Below are 23406 nucleotides of genomic sequence, written 5' to 3'. Positions count from 1 at the left end.
TTCTTATATGCTTCCTGCTGAAGTAAAGCTCAGTGAAATATTCTGCTGCCATGCAGCCAGAATCCAGAATTAGCTAGCCTAGAAGAACCTACAAAGATTGGTTATACCTGGAAACATAGGGGTGGAAGTAAGGGCTGATGCTGACACTTTGCATGAGGCATTGGCTGTGTGTTCTGTTCCCAAACTGACCATAATGCTTTCACTTTAAAAATCTTATTTATTTGTTTGTTTATTTATTTTAGTGAGAGTGAGAGACAGATCATGGGGTCATGTCTACAATCCCACGCTCATATTTGTGACCCTGCTGTCAAGCTGGTGAGCCAGCGCTCAAGCCAGCAACCTCGGGGCTTTGAACCTTGGTCTTCAGCATCCCAGGTTGACGCTTTATCCACTTGCCACCACTAGTCAGGCTGCTTTCACTTTTTTATGATGGTCTATTTCCAATCAGCAATTTCACAACTGTTCTACTATTTCTTTTTTCTTTCTTTCTTTCTTTCTTTTGTATTTTTCTGTAGTTGGAAACGGGGAGGCAGTCAGACAGACTCCTGCATGCACCCGACCGGGATCCACCCGGCATGCCCACCAGGGGGCGATGCTCTGCCCATCTGGGGTGTTGCTCTGCTGCAACCAGAGCCATTCTAGCGCCTGAGGGGAGGCCATAGAACCATCTTCAGCGCCTGGGCCAACTTTGCTCCAATGGAGCCTTGGCTGTGGGAGGGGAAGAGAGAGACAGAGAGGAAGGAGAGGGGGAGGGGTGGAGAAGCAGATGGGCGCTTCTCCTGTGTGCCCTGGCTGGGAATCGAACCTGGGACTCCTGCACGCCAGGCCGATGCTCTACCACTGAGCCAACCAGCCAGGGCTGTTCTACTATTCCTGAGTTTTCTGTCTGCTGATAAGTGCCTTACATTTTGCACTAGGTTGGTCTTTTACAACCCTTAATAGTTTTTTACCCTAGTTGATGAAAGAGACTAGTGAAACAAATTTGCTTTCAAAGGCACTATATATCCTTTTGCTTTTCCTTCTGAATTTGACTAAGACAAAGACTTACGCCATGGTTTCTCTGTGCTGTCATACCGAGTGTGTATATATTTGACCCAAGAGGAGAATGGAGAGTAGAAGGATGGAGCGTAGATCTGGGCCAGCATCTGTTCCTGACTTTCTGTAGCACTCCTGATGTTGAAGGTCTGCCTCAGTTCTGTAACAGCAATCAGACCTGTATACTTGTTATGCCAAAAACTGTGATAAAAACTGTACATAATTCTCCCAGCATCCATAAAGTTGGCTCTTGATCCCTGAGGAAGTTAAAGGTCAAAGAAGTGAACTAACCAGTGTCACAAAATTAGTGAAGAAAATGAGACTTGATTCCATGCATTTTGAACTCTGATATTTAAGTGGAGAATTTGCTCCTCAGCTCTGGCTTCTCTACCTCCCCCACCCCCTTACCTCCACATGAGGAAATGTGGCTCAGGGACACTGGTTGACACTAACTTACTTCTTCTGAGACTGTTTAGTGACCCTCCAGGTGCCATTTTACAGAGGGAGATATACCTTTCCAATATAGAGAATTTCTGCTGACCAGGACCTCCTCCTCTGGGTCAGAGGGCTTGGTGAGCATTAAATCAAAGAGGAGAGAATTGAATAACCTAATGGCATCTCATATCCAGACTGTAAGGCTTGAAGAATTCAATACTCTCTGCAGCCCAGTAATGGCTAGACTATTTGTGTCTGCCAAATTTAGTCTACCCTGGACAGTGCAAGATAAACAGTGGTGAAGTTTTGCCTCTTTCCAAAGTTGTAATTTTTTGGACTCCAGGCAACTCAGGGCAGATGAATCCTCTTTTATTTACATTACCTTTAGTTGTTACACTTTCCAGGATTACTGTATCTCTTAGATCACTTGGCCTGAGGTGATTTGAACAGTCATCATAGCTTTGTGAGCATTGGATAGAATTCATAAAAATTTATAAGTAATCAGGATGAATTACATTTGTAATCTCATATCCTATTTGGGTGTTGATTTTTTTTATGAGATTTTTGTCTCTAAATTCAGAAAAGAAAAGTGACCTCCTTAACATTTGCAAACTTGATTCTCTCAAGCTCTGGTAGATTTAGAATCTACTCTACTTGAACACTTTAATAGATGTGATCAAAACAAGCTGCATAGACCCTGAGGTCTCTGGTGTGAGCACAGGCTTGCCAGCTTAAACACGGGGTCACAAGCTTGAGCACGACACCAACATGATCCTGGGGTCACTGGCTTGAGCCCAAAGGCAGCTGGCTTAAAGCCCAAGGTCGCTGGCTTGAGTCCAAGTAAAAATAAAAAGTTTAAATTTAAAAATCCAAACTATTTAGACATTCTCAATCAACTCTAAACACTAACTGAATCAAAGAGGAAATCGAAACTACACTTCCAAACTATTATATTTAGACTATAAAAATAGTGAATAAAACCTATGGGATATGACCTAAGCTATAGGCAAGGGGAAGTTGCAGTATTCAAACTAATACTCTTTATTGAGAAAGCACACAAATAAACAAATCATATGTTGTACTAGAAGACAGCAAAAACATAAAAAATACTAGAACCCACAAGAACCTCCCTCTGTGCACTTATAATGGTTAGGCAGCCAAGTTACGGAGTACTTACCAAGTAGCTTAGGGAGCACTTTCAGTGTGCCAGTATCAGGTGCTGGATCAGAGAGACAAATGAGTTCTTTTCTTGTGGAACTTACAGCGGGTGTGTGTATGTGGGTGAGTGGGGAATATCAGGTATTAAATTAAAAATTTAATAATTTTCAATCAGTTTTATGAAGAAGAACAAAGTGCTATTCTTTATCCCTGGCATAAGTGTCCTCTATTGTCATTGTCTTCCTTCTATCTTTCTCTGACTCTCCCTCTTTTTTTTTGAGACAGAGGGACAGACAGGAGCAGACAGGAAGGGAGAGAGAGGAGAATCATCAATTTGTCATTGCGGCACCTTAGTTGTCATTGCTTGCTTGCTCGTATGTGCCTTGACAAGGGGGCTGCAGCCGAACCAGTGACCCCTTGCTCAAACCAGCATCCTTGGGCTTCAGGCCAGCAATATTTGGGCTCAAGGCAGTGACCGAGGGTTTATCTCTATGATCCCACATTCAAGCCGGCAACCGTGTGCTCAAGCTGTTGAGCCTGCACTCAAGCCAGTGACCTCGTCTCCCTCTTTTTTAAAAAATTAAATTTATTAGGGTAACATTAGTTAATAATATTGTATAAATTTCAGGTGTACAACTTTATAATACAGCATCTGTATCCTTCTATTGTGTGTCCTGTTCTCTTGTTTTTGACTCACTTGACCCTCTTCATTCGCCTCTGCACCTTTCCCCTCTGGTTTCCACGATTCTGTTGTGTGTGTGAGTTTTTTGTTTGTTTGGTTGGGTTTTTATCCCAGACATGAGTAAAATCATATGGTTCTTGTCCTTTACTTTTTCTTTTTATTTATTTATTTATTTAGTTTTTTTTTTTTTTTAAGTGAGAAGCTGGGAGACAGAGAGACAAACTCCTGCATGAGCCCGACCTGGATCCACCCAGCATGCCCACCAGGGGCATGCTTTGTCCATCTGGGGTGTTGCTCCATTACAACCAACCAGAGCCATTCTAGCACCTGAGGTGGAGGCCATGGAGCTGTCCTCAGCACCCAGGCCAACTTGGTTCCAGTGGAGCATTGGCTGTGGGAGGGGAAGAGATAGCGAGAAAGAAGAGGGGGAGGAGTGGAGAAGCAGATGAGCGCTTTTCCTGTGTGCCCTGGCTGGGAATCGAACCCGGAACTTCCACATGCCAAGCAAGCTGAGGCTCTACCGCTGAACCAACCAGCTAGGCTAGGGCCTTGTTCTTTTCTTACTTATTTCACTTAACATAATAGTCTCAAGATCCATCCATGTTGTCACAAATAGCAATACTTTATCTTTTTTGTCTGAGTAGTATTACATTGTATATATGTATAACTTTGCCTTTATCCAATCATGGAAGGACACTTGTGTTGTTTCCATGTTTTGGCTATTGTAAATTATGCTATAATGAACATATGGATACATATATCTTTATCAATTAAGTGTTTTCAAAATTTTCAGGTAGATACCCAGGAAAGCAATTGCTGGGTCATATGGCAGCTCTATTTTTTAATTTTTTGAGGACACTCCATAATGCTTTCCATAGTGGCTGCATGAATTTACATTGCCATCAGCCATGTAAGAAGATTCCCTTTTCCCCACATCTTCTCCAACATTTGTTTTGTTATTTGCCCTATTGTGGTTTTGATTTGCATTTCCCTTGTAGCTAGTGATGTTGAGCATTTTTTCATGTCTATTGGCCATATGTATGTTTTCCTTGGAAAAGTATCTATTCAGGTCCACTGCCCATTTTTTAATCAGATTTATTTTGTTGTCGAGTTGTCTCAGTTCTTTATAAATTTTGGATATTAGTTCCTTATCCAAGGTATTTTTTACAAATATCTTCTCCCATTTGGTTGGGTTTTTATTTTGTTTTGTTCTCCCTGTCTTTTTGATTTTCTCTCTTTTCCCTCTTGCTCTCTTTATCCCTCACTCTCCCAATTTCCTGAAGACATGTTTCAGTTTTTTTTCCCCTCATCCTGAGGCTGCTTGATGTATTGATACTCAATGGTGGCTACTGAATGAATGAATCTAGGAGTTTTAATTAAAGTATCCTATAAGCTATTATTAAGTAGATACTCTGCTAGACAAACCCATAGATTATTACTGTTTGACTTCTACTTATATATATATAAAAACTAGAAGAGAACCTAGGAACTGTATAATATATAGAGAATATAAAACAACCACAAAATAAAATTCAGACAAGTTAGTTGACTACTTAAGTAGTAATAGATTAATTGAAATTCTAAGAAGTGTGGTTTGTGCGAGGGAAAATCATACCTAACTTACCTTTAGAATGATTGAGCTGCTTCAGTATGAGTACTTGGGGAAATCAGTAGATACAGTTTACTTTGATTTTTCACAGACTTTTTTTTGTGTGTGTATTTTTCTGAAGCTGGAAACAGGGAGAGACAGTCAGACAGACTCCTCCTGCATGCGCCTGACCGGGATCCACCTGGCACGCCCACCAGGGGCGATGCTCTGCCCACCAGGGGGCGATGCTCTGCCCCTCCGGGGCGTCGCTCTGCCACGACCAGAGCCACTCTAGCACCTGGGGCAGAGGCTAAGGAGCCATCCCCAGCGCCCGGGCCATCTTTGCTCCAATGGAGCCTTTGCTGCGGGAGGGGAAGAGAGAGACAGAGAGGAAGGAGGGGGGTGGGGGTGGAGAAGCAAATGGGCGCTTCTCCTGTGTGCCCTGGCCGGGAATCAAACCCGGGTCCCCCGCACGCCAGGCCGACGCTGTACCGCTGAGCCAACCGGCCAGGGCCGATTTTTCACAGACTTTTAATAGAGGTTCACATCCAAGGCCCACTTGGGGGTGGGAATATGACTGGAGTGTCAAAGGAAGAGCTGAGATATATAAGTGAAAAAGTGGTAAGAAAAGTGGTGAAAGTAATAGGTAAGGTCTAGATCCAGTAGGCCTTGATAGGCCATGGTAAGGACTTGGGATTTTGTGTGTGTGTTTCCTTTGGGAGGTTTTTATTATTATTATTATTATTCAGTGGGAGGAGGGGAGGCAGAGACAGACTCTTGCATATGCCCCTACCAGGATCCACCCGGCAAGCCCACTAGGGGGCCATGCTCTGCCGAGCTGGGGCATTGCTCTGTTGCTCAGCAACCGAACTCTTTTTAGCACCTGAAGCAGAGGGCATGGAGCCTTCCTCAGCATCCGGGGCTAACTCTTTCCAGTGGAGCCGTGGCTGCAGGAGGAGAAAAGAGAGAGAGAAGCAAGAGAACGGAGGAGTAGAGAAGCGATGGGTACTTCTCCTGTGTGCCCTGACTGGGAAGCAAACCTGGGATATTCACACACTGGGCCGATGCTCTACCACTGAGCCAACTGGCCAGGGCTGCTTTTGGGAGGTTTTAATGTTGTCTTATTTATAGTCTGGTGCTGAGAACAGACTAAAGTAGAATAAGAGTGGAAACATGACCTTCTAGGCTTCTGCAGTAGGTGATGGTGGCCTGGACTCAGTAATAGTAGTAACAGTAATGAGAAGTGTTTAATCCAGAATAAATGTAGGAAAGTAGAGGGAACAGAAATATACTAGTGATTGGCTGTATGAGAAAAAGAGTCAAAGATTACTTAAAAGGTTTTTGGCTTGAGCCACTGAATGAATACTATTCATATGGGTCTCCATGCCTTATAGTCTACCATGGGAGGGGCTATTTCATGGAGATTATCCTTGAAGGTCAGGGACATTAGTTATGAGGCTACTGTAGTTAGTCATTCTGGAAAGAAGAAAGAGGCCTGAGTCTGTGTAAAGGCTACAGGTATGGAGAGGCATTTATAGGGCACAGACTTGAGAGACATTTAGGGAGTAAAAAAATCAACACTTAGGAAAACAGTTTAGGGTTGTTTGTTTTTTTATCAAAATAGAAGATAGCTGAATCTTCCCAATAAGTCTACTTATACCTTAGAGAAGGGGTTGCCTGAAGGCTGCTTTTGTATAGCTCTAGAGCTAAATTAAGACTATTTCTTACATTTTTAAAAGAATAGAAAGAAGGGTGAGGGTAAGATGTGTGACAGAGACCATTTGTAGCCCTCAGAACCTAAAATATTTACTATCTGGTCCTTCACAGCACACCTTTGCCAGTCTCTGCTATATAATAGATCAGTGGTTTTTAAAATGTGGTTTAACTGCTGCTAGGAAAGCAGCAGCAACAATAGAGGCACTTGGAAACTTGTCAGAAGTGCAGATTTTCAGGCCTCAATACGACTTGCTGAATTAGAGACCCTGGTAGTAGAGCCCCACAATATATATTTTAACCTTCTCTAGATGGTGCTGATGCATGTTAATTTCTGAGAACCAAGGTATCCTGTGCGCTAGGGTACACGGTGAAGAATTAACAATATGGTCCATAAAAGCCTAAAACTGGAAACCACAGAAGGTCACTCAGCAGTAAAGGAGATAAGTTGTGGCAATTAATACAATGAAAGTATTCTATAGCTTGTGGTTAAGGATGTGGAGTGTGAAAGCAGACTGAGAGTGTCTGAATCCCAGATCTATCAAGTAGTAGCTGTGTGACCTTGGGCAAATTTCTTGACTTCTTTAAGCCTTGATTTTCTCATCTGTAAAATGGGCATAAAATAGTTAACTACTTTATGGGATTCTTGTGAGGCTTAAACAGTTATGTAATCAGAGGAGTGTCTGGTACATAGTATTGAAGAGCAGTCTGCATATTATGATGCCTAAAGGAAAAACTTGTCAAAGTTCATTTCATAGAAGTAATGGTCTGCCTATAAAATAACAAAATGATTAAGCAACCTAAGGTAAAAACTATGTCGATTTTGGAGGTTCATATGTGGCATTGCCTCTTTAAACCTCAGTTTTCGCATGTAAAAGATACTAAAATTGCTCTCTAGGATTGTGAAGAAAATTGATGGAATGCATATGCCGGTATTATGTTTGGTACATGGGCATTTCATAAATTTCCTAATTGCCCTTTTCATTTCTTCCATGATTCCCTCGCCCTGCCTTCCAAAATTCTTCTGCTGTCATGATACTCTCTGAGAAACTGCCAGCACTAAGGTGCAAAGTGGCTTCCTTGACCATAAGGAGATTTGGCTTTTTCCACGAGTCAAGGTCAGGAGAGTCGGTATCTAATGTTTTCCCCGGGGGCCAAATCTGCCTAGATCTAGGACAGGGCTGTAATTCTGATATCTCCTGGGATTTCAGCCTTTTAGCTCTCTTGGTATGTAAAATGCTTAGTATGTATTTAGCAACAGCTAAATCCGAACGGGCACACAAAGAAATATATTTTCACCTCAGCAGAGGCCACATCATATTTTTTCTATATCTCAGGGTCTAGCATCCAGTAGGCATAAAATTATATATATATAAATTTTATATAATATATATTGCTGAGAGCAGTTAGGGTGAATCTGATATCGGTGTAGTTTCAAACCTCCATTTCCTAGGATGGGTTACTAAACAGTATAAGTGAGTTTAGGGTGCAAACAGCTGAAACCACTAGCTGCATTGTATGCTCACCTGGAGCAGCAAACAACCTGCAGACAAGTAGAAAATAACTAAATTCCCTCCCTCTTAACATTACTAATCAAAAAGGACCAGAAATAGTCTCCAAAAACAGCGCAAAAGAGCGCTGCAAGGGAACCGGCTCCTGTTCTGGCGCGATCTCTAAGGGCGGCGAGGCCAGAGCCATCAGGCAGGAGAAAGGCAGCCATCCTCCTTGTGACGTCAAATCACCGGACTCTGTACCGGCTTTAGGCCGGTTCCGGTTCTTCGGCTTTCCGGGCGCGAGAGGACGTGAGCGCGGCGGCAGTCTGCGCGTGCTCCGCAGAGGGACGCGAGGAGGCTGGGTCCAGCTCGCGAAGGAGATGGCGTGATTGGCTGGGGCCGTGCTGGGGGTTCCCCAGCCCTTTCGGCAGGGGTAAAACAATAAGAGGGGGCGGTGGCAAAGGGGGCGGGACGTCCGTGTTCCTGGTGGCTTGCGGCAGCGCCTGTCGCCGGGGAAGTGCTGGCGGCGAGGAGCGAGCTCGCGGGTCTCGAGCTTCCGAGGATTGACGTTTGTCCGAGGGCGGGACGGCGAGCGAGGAGAACCGCTGCAGCCGGTTCTTTGAGACTGTCCTGCTGACCTCCGCGCGACGGACCCGCCGCCGCTGCTGGCTGGAGGTGTGCGAGGGGGCCGGGGAGGGAGGTCGGAGTGGTGGTCGGAAGGGGACGTGCCCTTCGCGCGGCGGCTCGAGGCGGCCGTCCAGAGCGTGCGCCCCGGCGCCGGAGGGCTGGTGGCAGGGGGACATTGTTCCTGCCTGCCGCTGCCTGCGCTGCCGTGTGCGCGGTGAGGAGCCGAGCGCTGCCGCTCAGGTGCGGGCTGGAGGCCGCGTGGGGCGGGAGGCGGCCGGCGGCGCCGCGCGGCGGAGGGCTCGGAGGGCACAGGTGGAGCCGGGAGCTGTCGGGGATGAGGCAGCGAGCTGGGGAGGGGACGCGGTGGCTCCCGAAGGCGCGCTGCCGGGGGCCGGGGGCGGGGGCTTCCCCGAGAGGCTGATTCAGGGGGGCGCCCGGCAGCCTGATCTGCTGCCCCTTCGCGGCTCGCGCTCCAGGTTCCACGCGCGCGGGGAGCAGTCGCCGCCCTGCCCGTGGGGGAGGGGGAGGCTGTGACGGCGGCGGCAGCCGGCGACGCAGATGCGAAAGTCGAGGCCTCCGGGCACCATTTCTGTTCGCGGAAACAGAAACCCGGGCTGGAGGCGCCGCTGCGGTGCTCCCCCGGCCTGGTTCCCGCGGGCTTGGATCCCTTCGGGCCGCCCTGCGTGCCCGGAGCCCGAGCGCAGCGACGCCCCGTGCCCTTTTTTTGTGAACGGTCCTCGGAACAGGAAAGATGTATGAGTGCTTTGGGGAATGCATTTCTTTCTCGTAACCCACTTTGTTTGGGGGCGGGAAGGGTAGTCAAGCGAGGAACCTCAGCTTCCTTAGAGAGCCGAATCTGTTAGTCGAATTTTACCTGCATCTCTAAAAGCGGATTTCTTAAGATGGCTCTGTGCCGCTTTGGAGCGAATATTGATTTGCATCTATAATTTCCCATATAACTATTTTTTTCTCCTTCAAGGTCTAAGTCATTTAAAAAATGTTCTGGAGGGGTGGTGTCTTTGCTATCTTAAAATAAAAAAACAAAACACGTGCACCGAAGGTACAACAGCAGCAAAGTTGCCCTCCCCCCCCCCCCCATGATGTGATATTAACGGGTTAAAATACAGGGTTTAGGTTCAGGGCTCCACATCCTGTGTTAGTCTTTCAGATGCTAGTATTGCAGTACCTGGTTCCGTGAACCATTAACTGCCATTAGGAAGCCCTGATGCTAGAGGGAAGAAGATGAGAATTCCTGTCCAGCTCCATATTTGGCCGTTAATATAGCCTTAGGCATATGAGCAAAGTTTCTAAGCAAACGCTTGGCCCTTTTGGTATCCAGTGGTCCTTTTGATGTCTAAAATTCCTGGTCTTAAATAAAAAGATAGTATGATTAGTTTGAACTTCTTAAAACTGAATTGTGTTTCTTTGTTGATAAGTATTATTTCTGTTTTCTTAAATTTTTAGAACTAAGTCATATGATTTAATCTTCAAATGCTGTTTAATTCTGCAAGGTTATCAGGAATTGTAGGTAGGATAAGGAACTAAAAAGTATTCCTTATTAAGAGCTGTTCAGATTTCAAACACTTGAGGTTGAAATATTAGTTAATAGTGAACAGGTATTAAGAGTGGAGAGAACCAGAATGGTCCTGGGGTGGATGAGATCAAAAGTAGATCCAAGAAGAATTGAGTGTTCATTTTGCAAGCAGTTGAGCACTTGAATTGCCAACAGACAGCCCTTGAGTTTGAATAGATGGGCACTGTTGGTAGCCCGAAATATTCATTATCTCTACATATTTTACTTATGAGAGATCAAAAGTGAAAATTTCCATAGCAGTGACTGAAAATCGATAAATACTAATAGTGCCTTTAGATTGCTAACAGCTTTCTTATCCTGCAGAATTATTGCCATTGATTATCCATTATCAGGTTTGAGAATTCTTTTCCCAGTTTGCTTTAAATAAGACTTTTCCAAATAATTTATGCCAGAGAGGGTAAAGGAGTGGAGAACAACTACTTTTCAAGTCTGATTTTGTTAGGTACAAACTGAAGGGTTGTCTATGAACTTTTTAATTCAATAGAATTTAATTGACAAACATGACCTAGTTACTCTCAACCAGTGGACATTTGTTTAAGACTGATAGGGTGGCGCTGGCCAGGTAGCTCAGTTGGTTAGAGCATTATCAGGAGATGCTAAGGTTGTTGTGGGTTTAATCCCCAGTGAGGGCACATAAAGAAGCAACCCTTGCATTCGGAAATAAGTGGGACAACAAATTGTTTCTTTCTCTCTCCCCTTCTCTAAAATCAATCCCCCCACCCCACCCCCCAAAAAAAAGAAAAAGAAGAAGAGCTGATTGGGGAAATTGGTTCTTCTCCCAGAACTCTGGACTGGCTCACAAGCAATAGTATCAGTTTCTTGTCTGCTCTGTCTCTGCTTATTATTGTTTAGTTTCTATGTATATTTTATCCCGTTTTGATACACCTTTGTAGTATGTTGGGGGGAAATTGTTTCTTCTCCCAGAACTCTAGACTGGCTCTTAAGTAATAGTATCAGTTTCTTGTCTGCTGTGTCTCTGCTTGTTATTGTTTTGTTTCTATGTATTTTACCCTGTTTTGACACACTTTTGTAGTATGTTGGGATGGCTTTTGGATTTCCTATTTTGTTACTATCTCCTGCTTTTTAGCTTCTACCAACAATATCAAGCTAGGGTTTTAAACCTTTCACACTTGGGGACTGGTGACCTAACTGGCTGGAAACGGAAACATGCAGTGAATCAAGTTTTATCTTACCATGCATAACAGTACAACACTGTACAAGCTGGTGCTTGATTTCTGAGCTTCACATGTATGATGCATTGAAGACTACATAAGTTTGTCCAAATGCATTTTGTCTATTGTGCATGATTTATAAACAAATGCTCTGTATAGTGCAAAAGGTTGGAACAAGCCTACAAGTTCCAAAAATATCTTAAGACAACCTCAGTAGTATTTTCATTGATGATATAGGGTTGATACATGGCAATTACCCTAAGCATAAGCAAATGAGACTAATATCATTGGGTCTGTAATCTTCATAAAAGATAAGGGTGTTATAACTCTTAACCAGACTGGCTGAAATTTCTGGTGGACTGGCACCTGTCCTCAGAGTAGTGGTTGAAAAACACTGAGTTAAGTAAACAGTTTGCCTTGAACTTTTTTTTTCTTGTGTCTTTGACTTTTCTTCCAAAGTATTTGTTTTTAACCAACCGGTATAATGAAAACATCACCAGAGACAGGAGACCTGGTTTCATATTTTCTCTCTTGTAAGTGTTACGAGGGACCTTGAACCTTCTTCCTTTTCTTAGGCTTTCTAAACATCAGTTTCCTTTTCTGTAAATGAAGCTGATGTCCTGAAATAAAGAAACATGTAAGTTTGTTAAACTTGATAGCATAATATAAAGACATGCTTTTATTTTTGTATTTTTATGCTTTTATTTTTTATTTTATTTTTTGGACAGCATTTTCTCTCTTCATACTTAGTCATTTTTGAATAGTTTCTGTACTTCAAAACTTGCCTTTTACCTTTGGGTTCTAAAAAAGAAAGGGCTTAGTCCACAACTACCTTTTATTTCTACCACTGGTTTGGATCTTGATTGTATTGCTGTCATTTTTTGATCTGCCACAGCAAATTAAAGGTCTTTGCTCTAAAGAGAGATAGTAGGTACATTGCTGTTTGATAGGTAAAGTCATTTTAAACAAAGACCGTATGGAATTTCAGAAGGTTCTAGTTTTAATTTGGGGTTGGCTATATTGAGAATGGCTACAATCCATGATTTTTCTAAATGTGATTTTCTTTTGTTTTTTGGGGGGTCTTTTTTAACTTTGTTTTTTAAATGATGACATGGTGTCTTTTTTTGTAAGAGGCAGACAAGGACAGACAGGAAAGGAGAGAGATGAGAAGCATCAACATGTAGTTGTGGCACTTTAGTTGTTCATTGATTGCTTATCATATGTGCCTTGACCAGGGCGCTCCAGCAGAGCCAGCTACCTTGGGCTCAAGCAAGCAACCCCACACTCAAGCTCAGGATTTCAAACCTGCGTCCTCAGCATCCCAGATGGAGATCGCCCCATCCACTGGGCCACTGCCTGATTAGGTGGTGTCTCAACCTCTTAGCAGGGTTTAATTTGGCCATTTTCAACGGGCATTAAAATAGTTACCAAAATGTGACATGAATTTTCATGATTTCCATAATTTGCAGTGAGTGAATTTTTCCCCCCCCTCTTAGAGCTACTTGATCAAATAGGTGGTGGTCAGGATACTCCAGATCCTCAGAGAGTGAATTTTTGTGCATTTTGATGTTTATATATAGTGATGGTGGTTGTAGCCAGGTGTTTGATGTTATCAATTATAATTAGATTTTATGGTTATATGTAGATCTAGCTATTTTATCACTTTATTGGATAATGGACAAGTTTTTTTAATAAAAATGGGGGTGTCATTTGAGATCTCTGAGATTAAAGAGAATTGATGGATACAAAATTACTTTTTTATTAAAATTGGCTCTTATAATTTACTTTAGTAGGTCTAAAAAATTAATTTTATTGTCTTGTCCAATTGCATACATTGTCATAACATTATTGAAATCAGACCTTAGTTACAAATTTTATGCTGTTTTTCAATGTATTTTTTTTCCTAATGACTGCACATGAACTGTTGCTTCATGATTGGGGTTTTTAGTTTATTGCACTTTTGTTTCTAAGACCATTAATATCAGGTTATCTTAAAAAATAGTATATCAGGGAAGCACAACAAATGTTTTTTTAAAATTATCCCTTAGAAACATTAAAGTTGGAGATTGTACCTTACAGTCTAGACAGTAAGTTTTTCTTTACACTCTTTTTCTATGTTGCTTATTTTGAATTCTACATGGTATGTTCCTACCATAATTTAGTAAACCATTTCCCTCTTTTTTTTTGTATTTTTCTGAAGTTGGAAACGGGGAGGCAGTCAGACAGACTCCCGCATGTGCCCGACCGGGATCCACCCGGCATGCCCACCAGGGGACGATGCTCTGCCCATCTTGGGGCTTCGCTCTGCCACAATCAGAGCCATTCTAGCGCCTGAGGCAGAGGCCACAGAGCCATCCTCAGCGCCCGGGCAAACTTTGCTCCAGTGGAGCCTTGGCTGCAGGAGGGGAAGAGAGAGACAGAGAGGAAGGAGAGGGGGAGTTGTGTTGAAGCAGATGGGCGCCTCTCCTGTGTGCCCTGGCCAGGAATCGAATCCAGGACTCCTGCATGCCAGGCCAACGCTCTACCACTGAGCCAACCGGCCAGAGCCCATTTCCCTCTTGATGGGCATTTAGACTGATTTTTTTTCTTCTGTGTCAGTGGAAATTCTTGAACATACATCTTTGTGTATATATTTCTTTGTGATATGCTTTGAAGTGTTATTACTGTGTATGTCTTCATTTTTATTACTTTTATTAAAACTGAAATTACATCTCCAAAAGGTTTTAAACACTTTAATTCCACCACCAGTGTCTTCCTGTTTTCCCACATTTTTAACAGTACTGAATATTATCAGTCATTTAAATTTTTGTTAATCCTAGTAGGTAGAAGATGGCAACTTGGAATAAATTGCCTTTTTTGAACCATTGAATAGTGTCAATTACAGGGTAACATGTTTCTCTTACAAATGCTTGGTATATGGTGAGTTCTCTATAAATGGTTGTGAAATGTTTGACATAATAAAACATAATTGCATTGCTAAATGTTAATAATTGAGGAATAATTTACAAACAGTAAAAACCACTCTTTTCATGTTCAGTTTTATGACTTCGGACAGTTGTGAAACCACCACCACAGTCAAGATATAAGATATTTCCATCATTTTTGAAGTTCCCTCCTGCTCTATTGTATTTGTTTCCATTCTGCCTCCCTCCCAGATCTGATTTAGCCCTATAATTTTACATTTTACAGAATGTACTATCAATAGAATTATGTAGGATTTACTTCTATAGCTTTGAATAATGTTTTTGAAACTTACCCGTGTTGTTGCATTAGTTAATAGGTTTTAAGTTTTTTTTTATTGCTAAGCGGTATTCTGTTATATGGACTTGCACCACAATTCTTGATTTGTTCACTTGGCTAATGGTCATTTTGTTGTTTCCAGTTTTTGAATGTTTGTTAATAAAGATGCCCTAAACAACACTTAGGTCTTTAGACGTGTGCTTCATTTCTCTTGGGTAAATATGTAGGAGTAGAGTTGCTGGGAGATACGGGATATGTTTAAATTTATAAGAAACTGCCATACTGTTTTCTTAAGTGACATTTTTTTAATTTCCATTCTCTCTTCCTGTCCTTATAAACTGTATTTTTCAATTTTTATGTTAGTCATTGTTATAGGTGTTTAGTGGTATTATTGCCGCATCGTAAAATCTAAAAGCGTTATAAGGAGGTGGTCAACAGTGGTAATACAGACAAGTATAGGACTGAGGAAAGGTCATTGGATTTTTGAGAAGAATTATGACTTTCTAGAGAACTGCATTCAAGAGAAAGCTCAGATTATAGTATTTGAGAAAGGAATAGAGAAGAGGAAGACTAAGACAGATGCACATTTAGTAATTTAGGGCAGAATTTATTAATAAAATGCCATGACAAAGACCCAGAGTACTTCGGTAATTCAAAGGAAAGACAATTACATTCTCTTGGGCACACAGGAAAGATTTTTCAGGGCACAGTATGTTAGCTGGACCCAAATGTGAATGTATAGGATTTCAGTCATTAGACAGAAAGGTATGGAATGAGTATTCAAGTAGGAATTGTCAAACGTGCTAGTTCTTAATAGACTTCTAGAATCCTGGCATTGGAGCAGCCTTAGCTAACTTTGTTAGACACATGACTATTTTTACAGTATTTCTGCTGAATTGTTTAGTTAGTCTGGTACCTGTATTGACTGGCTATGCATGAAGTAGCTCTTTCAGGTTCCTTTTTTTTCTCTCTTAAATTTTATTCATTTTTTAGAGAGGTGGTGGGGAAAGTGAGAGAGAGAAGGGTGGGGGGAGGAGCAGGAAGCATCAGCTCCCATAATGTGCCTTGACCAGGCAAGTCCCGGGTTTCAAACCGGCAACCTCAGTGTTACAGGTCTACACTTTATCCACTGCGCCACCACAGGTCAGGCTCAGGTTATCCTTTCATTTCTAAATTTATATAGAACCTAAACTAAATCTACCTTTTTGTAATTTCCATTTACTATTCAACCAGTATTTAACTTCTACAAAGTAAAATGGAACTGTCAGCTCATTTTTGACATTACATCTATACCAGCTATGGTTGGTTGCTTTGGGGGCAGCCCCATTCTATTCTTGTAATTTGCTGACTTAAAAAGTAAACACGAACCTAAGTATTTAACTAAAGCTAAAGATTTAGTCATGGAAGGAATAGAAGGTGATAATTTTGGTTGATACCAGGTTTTTTTTAAGTTTTTATTTTGAAATTCAGGAAATCTGAGCATATTGTAAATACTGATATAAAGCTATGTGACTTTCTTTTCTATCTTATTTGTGTGTGTGTGGTTTTTCCTTTCTCTCCTCCACCTCCCTCTCTGGGTTATGGATATTAAGAGATTTAGACAATTGACATAGAACAGTTTCCCTGAAGATGAGCTTCAGGAATTAGTCTGGGCAAATGGAAAAGAAACTTTTTTTTTTTAAAGGAATGAATAAAAGGATATTGATTAAGGTACACGGGGATTTTAAGTGGGATGGACAGAATTGGTGAGTAAAATGTTCTCTTAAGGCTAAAACTTTGTAAATAGTGGATATAGTATTGGTAATATCTGGAAGAATAAATAGGATCAATAGCTTTTAATTGACAAGGAAATGAATATATTTTATGTTGTGCATCTTAGTCTGACAGCATTCTAATGGAGTTTACTACATGGAATTTTGCTTTCTCTAAAAAATATTAGATGATAATTGCTCTTTGAAGGTGCTAGAGGCTTACAGCCTTCTGAAGATTTTGTTTTTACTGTCTTGGCTGTCTTTATTGAACTGCTTAGTCTTGCAGACCTGACCAGAGATCACATCTCAATTTGTAAATTAGGAAATTGACATCCAAAAAGATAATGACCTTTTGTTCTATGGTAATTTGGCTTTTATCCTTTAAGCCTTCTTATTACACTTGCTGTGCATGAATGATAAACACTGACTTTATAGATTTACAGTTTACAGAGTCTCAGACTACGTTGTTTGGTGGTTTATCTATACTTTATCCCTAATGCTTCTTTGATGCATTCTTTATTTATTGAACTGTTAATTTCCCTAATCTAGGGGAGAAAATGGAAGCTGGAAGAGATGGCGGTTGCTCTCATAGAACACATAAATCAGTGTGTCTAACAAATAGTCAAGTTGTGCCCCCTCAAACCTTTACTTTCTGCATGATTTCCATCAATCAATTATATTTTTGCTCTCTAAATTATGGTAAAGAAGTAACTGAACTGTAAGTTATATTTGTCAGTACAGTATAATTAATTTAAATACCATTCTATGAGTGACATCTTTATTTCATTTTCTCATCCCTGTGGGAGCTCTTACATCTTGAAAAAGAGGTTCTGCATAGCCTCTTATGTATAGCTATTTGTTAGGCTTTTCTTATTTACTATTTCAGGTTACTTCCTTTATTGAATAATCAAGTAAAAGTTGCCTCCACTGCCTTTCCCCTTGCCTAGCTCTACTCTGACTTGATGATGACATGATCATGATATTTTAGTGACTTTCTAGTTGGTGGGTAATTTGAAGCCCCTCTTGAAGTTTGAAACAATTACTTTTGTGGGGGGGTGACTCTGGTTGGACACTACAATAACTTTTTAGTGTATTTTCACTCTTTCTTTGATATAGGTAGGTACATTCAGTACCTTTTTTTTAAATATTTTTCTGAAGTGAGGAGCAGAACAGGGAGACAGACAGACTCCCACATGTGCCAGACCAGGATCCACGCGGCATGCCCACTAGAGGGCGATGCTCTGCCCATCTGGGGCATTGCTCCACTGCAACTGGAGCCATTCTAGTGCCTGAGGCGGAGGCCATGGAGCCATCCTCAGCGCCCTGGCCAACTTTGCTCCAGTGGAGTCTTGGCTGCAGAAGGGGAAGAGAGACAAAGTAGAGGGGAAAGGGTGGAGAAGCAAATGGATGCTTCTCCTGTGTGCCCTGGTGGGGAATTGAACCCGGTACTTCCACACACCAGGCCAACATTCTACCACTGAACTAGCTGGCCAGGGCTACTTTGGTTATATGTGAGAAAAATGGTAGGTGAATATGCACATTATAAATGTGATGGGGGATTTAGGATGAGCAACAAGTGTCACTGTACAAAATCTGGAAATTAAGAGGAGAATGAGGGAAAAGTGAGAATCCCAAAGCCCAGAAACAGTCCCTAATGACATTTCCAACTTTAACCATTTGAACAAAACTGTTTTATACATTTTTTTTTTTTTTGAGAGACGGGAGGTAGGAGAGAGCCTGAGAAGCACCAACCCGTAGTTTCTTTCACTTCAGTTGTGCATTGATTGCTTCTCATATGTGCCTTGACCAGAGCCAAGCCAGTGACCATGGGCTTTTCATGCCAGCGACCTTTGTGTTCAAGCTGGTGAGCTTTGGGATCTTGTGAACAATTCCCTACTCTAGCCAGTGACCCCTCACTGTTGAGCCTGTGACCTTGGGGCTTTAAACCAGTGACCCCAGCATTCTTGGTCCATGCATTATTTACTATGCCACCATTGGTCGGGCTGTACATATTTTTTTATTCAAAGGTTAAGTTAGTATCTTCCTGTGTCTTACTATTATTTTTAACATCATTTGTTACAGTAATAAAGTATGTGTAAGTCTTACTGCTCTTCACCCTTTCTCATCATCCCAAATAAAAATACTGTTTTATTTAGCTTTGTTATTTTAAATTTAGCAAATGAGAGTCCTTTTATGCCTTATCTTTCTCTTTTATCTCTTTGGCCTGTTTTGTGGCCTGCTTTAGGGGCCTCTTGCTACTCCCCTTCCCCATATCCTGCCACTGGAAGCATGAATTAACTTTTTGAAAGTAAGTGAAGCATTATAAAAAAATTTTAAATATTTTGGGGATTTTTATAGACAGAGTTTGGGAACAGTTCTAAAAGAGAAAACAGGGAAGCTGAAAGAGCATTATGTGAACATTGAATTGGGAGTCACTAGAACTGTCTAGAACTAGTCTTACCTGTAGGCTCCTATGATTGGTATCTGATTTTTATTGAAAACGGCATCAAACTTGTATGATGACTGTGGGCTCTATTTGGCTTTAATTCTTTGTTTAAAGAAAATCGGCATTGAAATTTGTCAGACAGAAATTTAAATTTCATCCTGATTTGTGCAATAGATACACTGTGATTTATTTAAATTTTTATTGATATTTTTTAAGTGTAATAAAGGATGCTTTTATGTATATATGTTTTAACAAGTAATATTCAAATCCCCCCACACACACCCTATTCTCTAATGCCTAAGGTTATAAATTTGATTGTTCTGGGGCTGTAAACATACAAGTCATTTACTTGAAATGATGAGAGATTGTGTTCTAATTTTATTTTGTACTTGTGTTGTGCTTTTTGACGTTATCTTGAGATTTCAGCTTAAAAGTAATTTTAGAATAGCATTTAACACATTCTGCTCTCTGTTTGCTTATTTATATCCTATAACATACTGTAAACTTCTTGAGGGCTTAGAGCCTTATCTTTTTCCCCAGTGTATTTATTTCATTTACTATAAACAGTGCATGGCTTAGTTAGATGCTTAATTTATGGGAGGAAAAAAAGATTGGAAAGACTTAACACCAAATGTAAAAAAGAATTATCTTTGAATACTGAGATTATTGCTGGTTTTTTCGTGGTAATCATTTTGAAAACAGTGAAATAAATTCCTAGAAGGAGAAAAAATAAGACACAAGTCAGTAAGTGTAATCTCCCAGTCCTGCTCTTTGCCCACTGCCTAGTTTTCAAAAATGCATTAAAAAATACAGGAGGTGCCTGACCTGTGGTAGCACAGTGGGATAGAGTGTCGACCTGGAACACTGAGGTTGCCGGTTCGAGACCTTGGGCTTGCCTGGTCAAGGCACATATGGGAGTTGATGCTTCTAGCTCCTCCCCCTTCTCTCTCTCTCTCCTCTCTCTAAAAATCAATAAATAAAATATTTAAAAAAAAATACAGGAGGTAATTAATGGTCCACAAAGGAAAAAAGGTCCTATGAATGGAAAGACTTGGTTATGGTGTCCTTACTGTTTGAGGTGGCACCGAGCTCTCTTGGGAATACGAACAGTGCTGCTTCCCTCCTTTTGAGAGATGGTGGAGACGAAATAGAAGAGATGCATATGTTAGAGGTTATCAGTAGTTGATGGGAATTTATTCTTTTGCCATTGTAAACTACTTTTTAAAATAAATGGTATTAATATTCTGTATTACCACTTGTATGGCTCAGAAAATTTATTTCATGGAAATTTTTATAGATGACTTTCTAATACTTACTACTCTTGTGTTTGCTCCCTTAGCATTTGACATTGTGCAGCAAAGAAATGGTTATGGAGAAGCCCAGTCCGTTGCTTGTAGGGCGGGAGTTTGTGAGGCAATATTATACTTTGCTGAATAAAGCTCCAGAATATTTACACAGGTAAATTTTAAATGTATTATTTTAGTATTTTTTATTTAGTTTAATTTTCTTGAATATGACTTTACATATTGTCTTTTCTGTCTCGTTCGTGTCTAGACAGCATCTTTGTAAACTGAATCTAATATTTTAACCATCTGATGGCTAAAACTAGTATTTTTCAAGTTTTTTGATGAAATCTACAGTAAGAAAAAGCATTTCATATAATGTGACACATTTACACACACTGATGCTTGGGCTTGACAACTAATGAGTTCACATCTGCAATTTGTAATCATGGGCTTAAGTCATCTTTTTAAAGTGCTCTATAACAACCTTAGGAAAGGAGTTCATTAAATGAGTATTCTTGTGAAAATTTCTTGATTGATCTACAAAATACAGTGTGTCCTTAAAGTCATGGTGCACTTTTGACCGGTCACAAGAAAGCAACAATACGATAGAAATGTGAAATCTGCACCAAATAAAGGAAAAATCCTCCCAGTTTCTGTAGGATGATGTGGCAGCATGTACGCATGCGCAGATGATGACGTAACACTGTGTATACAGTGGAGCAGCCCACGGCCATGCCAGTCGAGATGTGGACAGTACAGAGGAAAGTTCAGTGTGTTCTGTGGCTCACTAAATTTGAATCCGTGTCCAAAGTACAACATGAATATCGGCGTGTTTATAACAAAGCGCCACCACATAGGAATAACATTACTTGGTGGGATAAGCAGTTGAAGGAAACCGGCAGTTTGGTGGAGAAACCCCATTCTGGTAGGCCATCAGTCAGTGACGAATCTGTAGAGGATTATACGGGATAGCTACCTAAGGAGCCCTAAAAATTCTGTGCATGAGCACACATTGAACTGCACTGAATAGGTATGAAACTGGGAGAGTTTTCCTTTTATTTGGTGCAGATTTCACATTTCTATCGTCTTTTGTTGCTTTCCTGTGACCGGTCAAAAGTGCACCATGACTTTATAGACACACTGTAGTATTCCTTGGTAAAACATCAATAAAAGCCTTGTTTACTATTTTGATAAGAGTTGGGAGTTGTAAACTTATTTTTCCAGAGATTAAAATGAAATTGATTTATATTGAGTAGTATTTATGGTTTTTGTTCTTTCTGGTACATTTTAGTAGGTGGAAGATAAGTGAGACTTTTGTAAGTATTAGGTTTTTTCAAATATTTGTGTAGAACACTCTAGTCAAGTGAGTTAAGGATAAATATATAAACTATGGGTCCTACTGTATTTTTATAAAAGATGCGGGTTATTCTAAAATTAGATTTTGTAATATGCCCTACATTGTTAACCATGTGTGTAATATTCCATGTTATTCCAGGAGACATTTCTATATAGCACCCCCCTACCCCAAAATGAATACCTGTACATTTTCCTAATTATAAAAGTACAAGCCTTCATGTTAACAGTGTATGTGAGGGAGTTTTGGGGGAGGAGAATATAATTAATAGGGCTTTTCATTATTTGAAATTTGTCTTTTAACAATGTGTAGGTATTGGCATTTTTAGCCTTTTAACAAAGAACTTTTTTTGTAATGACAAAAAAGTAAAATTTTAAAACTGTTATACTTTCAACCATCATTTCAAATAACAGCACAAACTTCTTCTAGTTTTTATACTTATGTTACCAGTTTCCTAATAATGAAAATTTGGTTGGTAATTTTCCACTTGTTAACACTAATGAATAATAGCCTTACACATGCATTTTTGTGCAACTTTAGGATAAGTTCCTAAGAGTCAAATTACTAAATCTAAGGCTTTTCTTATACACACTTAGAGCCAAATTGTCCTACAGTAAAATAATAGCAGTTTATGTGCTTGCTAGTTTTACATGAGAGGAAATAGTACGGTATAAACTTTAAAATATGGGTAGCAGTTAAAAGCATAGACACTGGAATCAGACTGGGTTCATGTCTTAGCTTCCCCACTTGAAAGATATGCGATCTTAGGTCAGTTAATTTAACTTTTTCTGAACCTCAGTTTGCTCATTTAGATAACAGTACTTCATAAGGTTGTTGTTAGGGTTAAATTAATATGTGTAATGTGCTGAGCATTACTTACTTGGCATAGAGGAAGTCTTAACATGTTTTATTATGATAGAATATGAGTTCTCTTTATTAAAATAACAACTTTGCATATTTGATAACCTTAATTTAGGAAGATATTCTAATTGCTTTTTAGGTAATGCCAGAGAAGCATCATCTACTTAAGAGCAATATAAAAATATTCATGAGAAATTGGATGTTGAAATAATATAGACTTTTTACATAGTCTATGAATTATTTCAGCTATTTTAAATCTAAAATTATTTCATCTAAGCCTTTGCAAGGTTTAGTAATCATTTGGAACCAGAGTAGAATGTTAAACAGCATCTGATTCCCAAACAGATCTAGATAACTGAGTTTTTGTATCTAAAGGGATAAAAAGGGGATCAATTACTATAGCATCAGTATGTAGGATGTATTATGGATATCTCATTTTTCCACTTAACAAAAAATAGATGTGAGCCCTGGCCAGATAGCTCAGATGGTTAGAGCATCATTCTGATATTGAAAGGTTGTGGGTTCAGTCCCCTGACAGGGCACATACAGGAACAGATTGATGTTTCTGTCTGTCTCTCTCTCTCTAAAAATCAGTAAGTTAAAAAGGCCTGACCAGGCGGTGGTACAGTGGATAGAGTGTCATCCTGGGCCGCTGAGGTCCCAATTTCGAAACTACAAGGTTGCCAGCTTGAGCGCAGGCTCACTGGCCTGGGTGTGGGATCATAGACATGAGCCCATGGTTGCTGGCTTGAAGCCCAAGGTCGCTGGTTTGAGCAGCGGGTCACTGGCTTGGCTGTAGCACTCCAGTCAAGGCATGCATGAGAAAGCAATCAATGAACAACTAAGGTGCTGCAACTATCCATTGATGCTTCTCATCTGTCTCTCCCTTCCTGTCTGTCTGTCCCTGACCCCCCCCCCCCATGCTAAAAAATAAAAATAAATTAGAATTTTTAAAAAATAGATGTGATAGG

General features: G+C 40.6%; 1 protein-coding gene across 4 annotated transcripts in view; it reads left to right on the top strand.

The window, feature by feature from the left end:
- Positions 1 to 23406, top strand: part of G3BP2 (G3BP stress granule assembly factor 2) — an 85366-nt gene that overhangs the window by 48756 nt on the left and 13204 nt on the right. The window contains exons 1-2 of one of the 4 annotated variants that reach the window (XM_066385377.1): positions 8550 to 8779; positions 20274 to 20392. In XM_066385377.1, the coding sequence (XP_066241474.1) occupies positions 20298 to 20392 (95 nt within the window). In that variant the 5' untranslated portion in view covers positions 8550 to 8779; positions 20274 to 20297. Of the gene's footprint in view, positions 1 to 8549; positions 8780 to 18733; positions 18797 to 20273; positions 20393 to 23406 lie in introns of those variants that run through there. The other 3 variants (XM_066385380.1, XM_066385379.1, XM_066385378.1) reach the window with 3 other exon arrangements.

The sequence above is a fragment of the Saccopteryx leptura genome, chromosome 5 (assembly GCF_036850995.1).
Source record: "Saccopteryx leptura isolate mSacLep1 chromosome 5, mSacLep1_pri_phased_curated, whole genome shotgun sequence".
Lineage (NCBI taxonomy): Eukaryota > Metazoa > Chordata > Mammalia > Chiroptera > Emballonuridae > Saccopteryx > Saccopteryx leptura.
The sequence above is the reverse complement of the archived record's forward strand: the minus strand, read 5'-3'. Positions and strand labels throughout refer to the sequence as shown.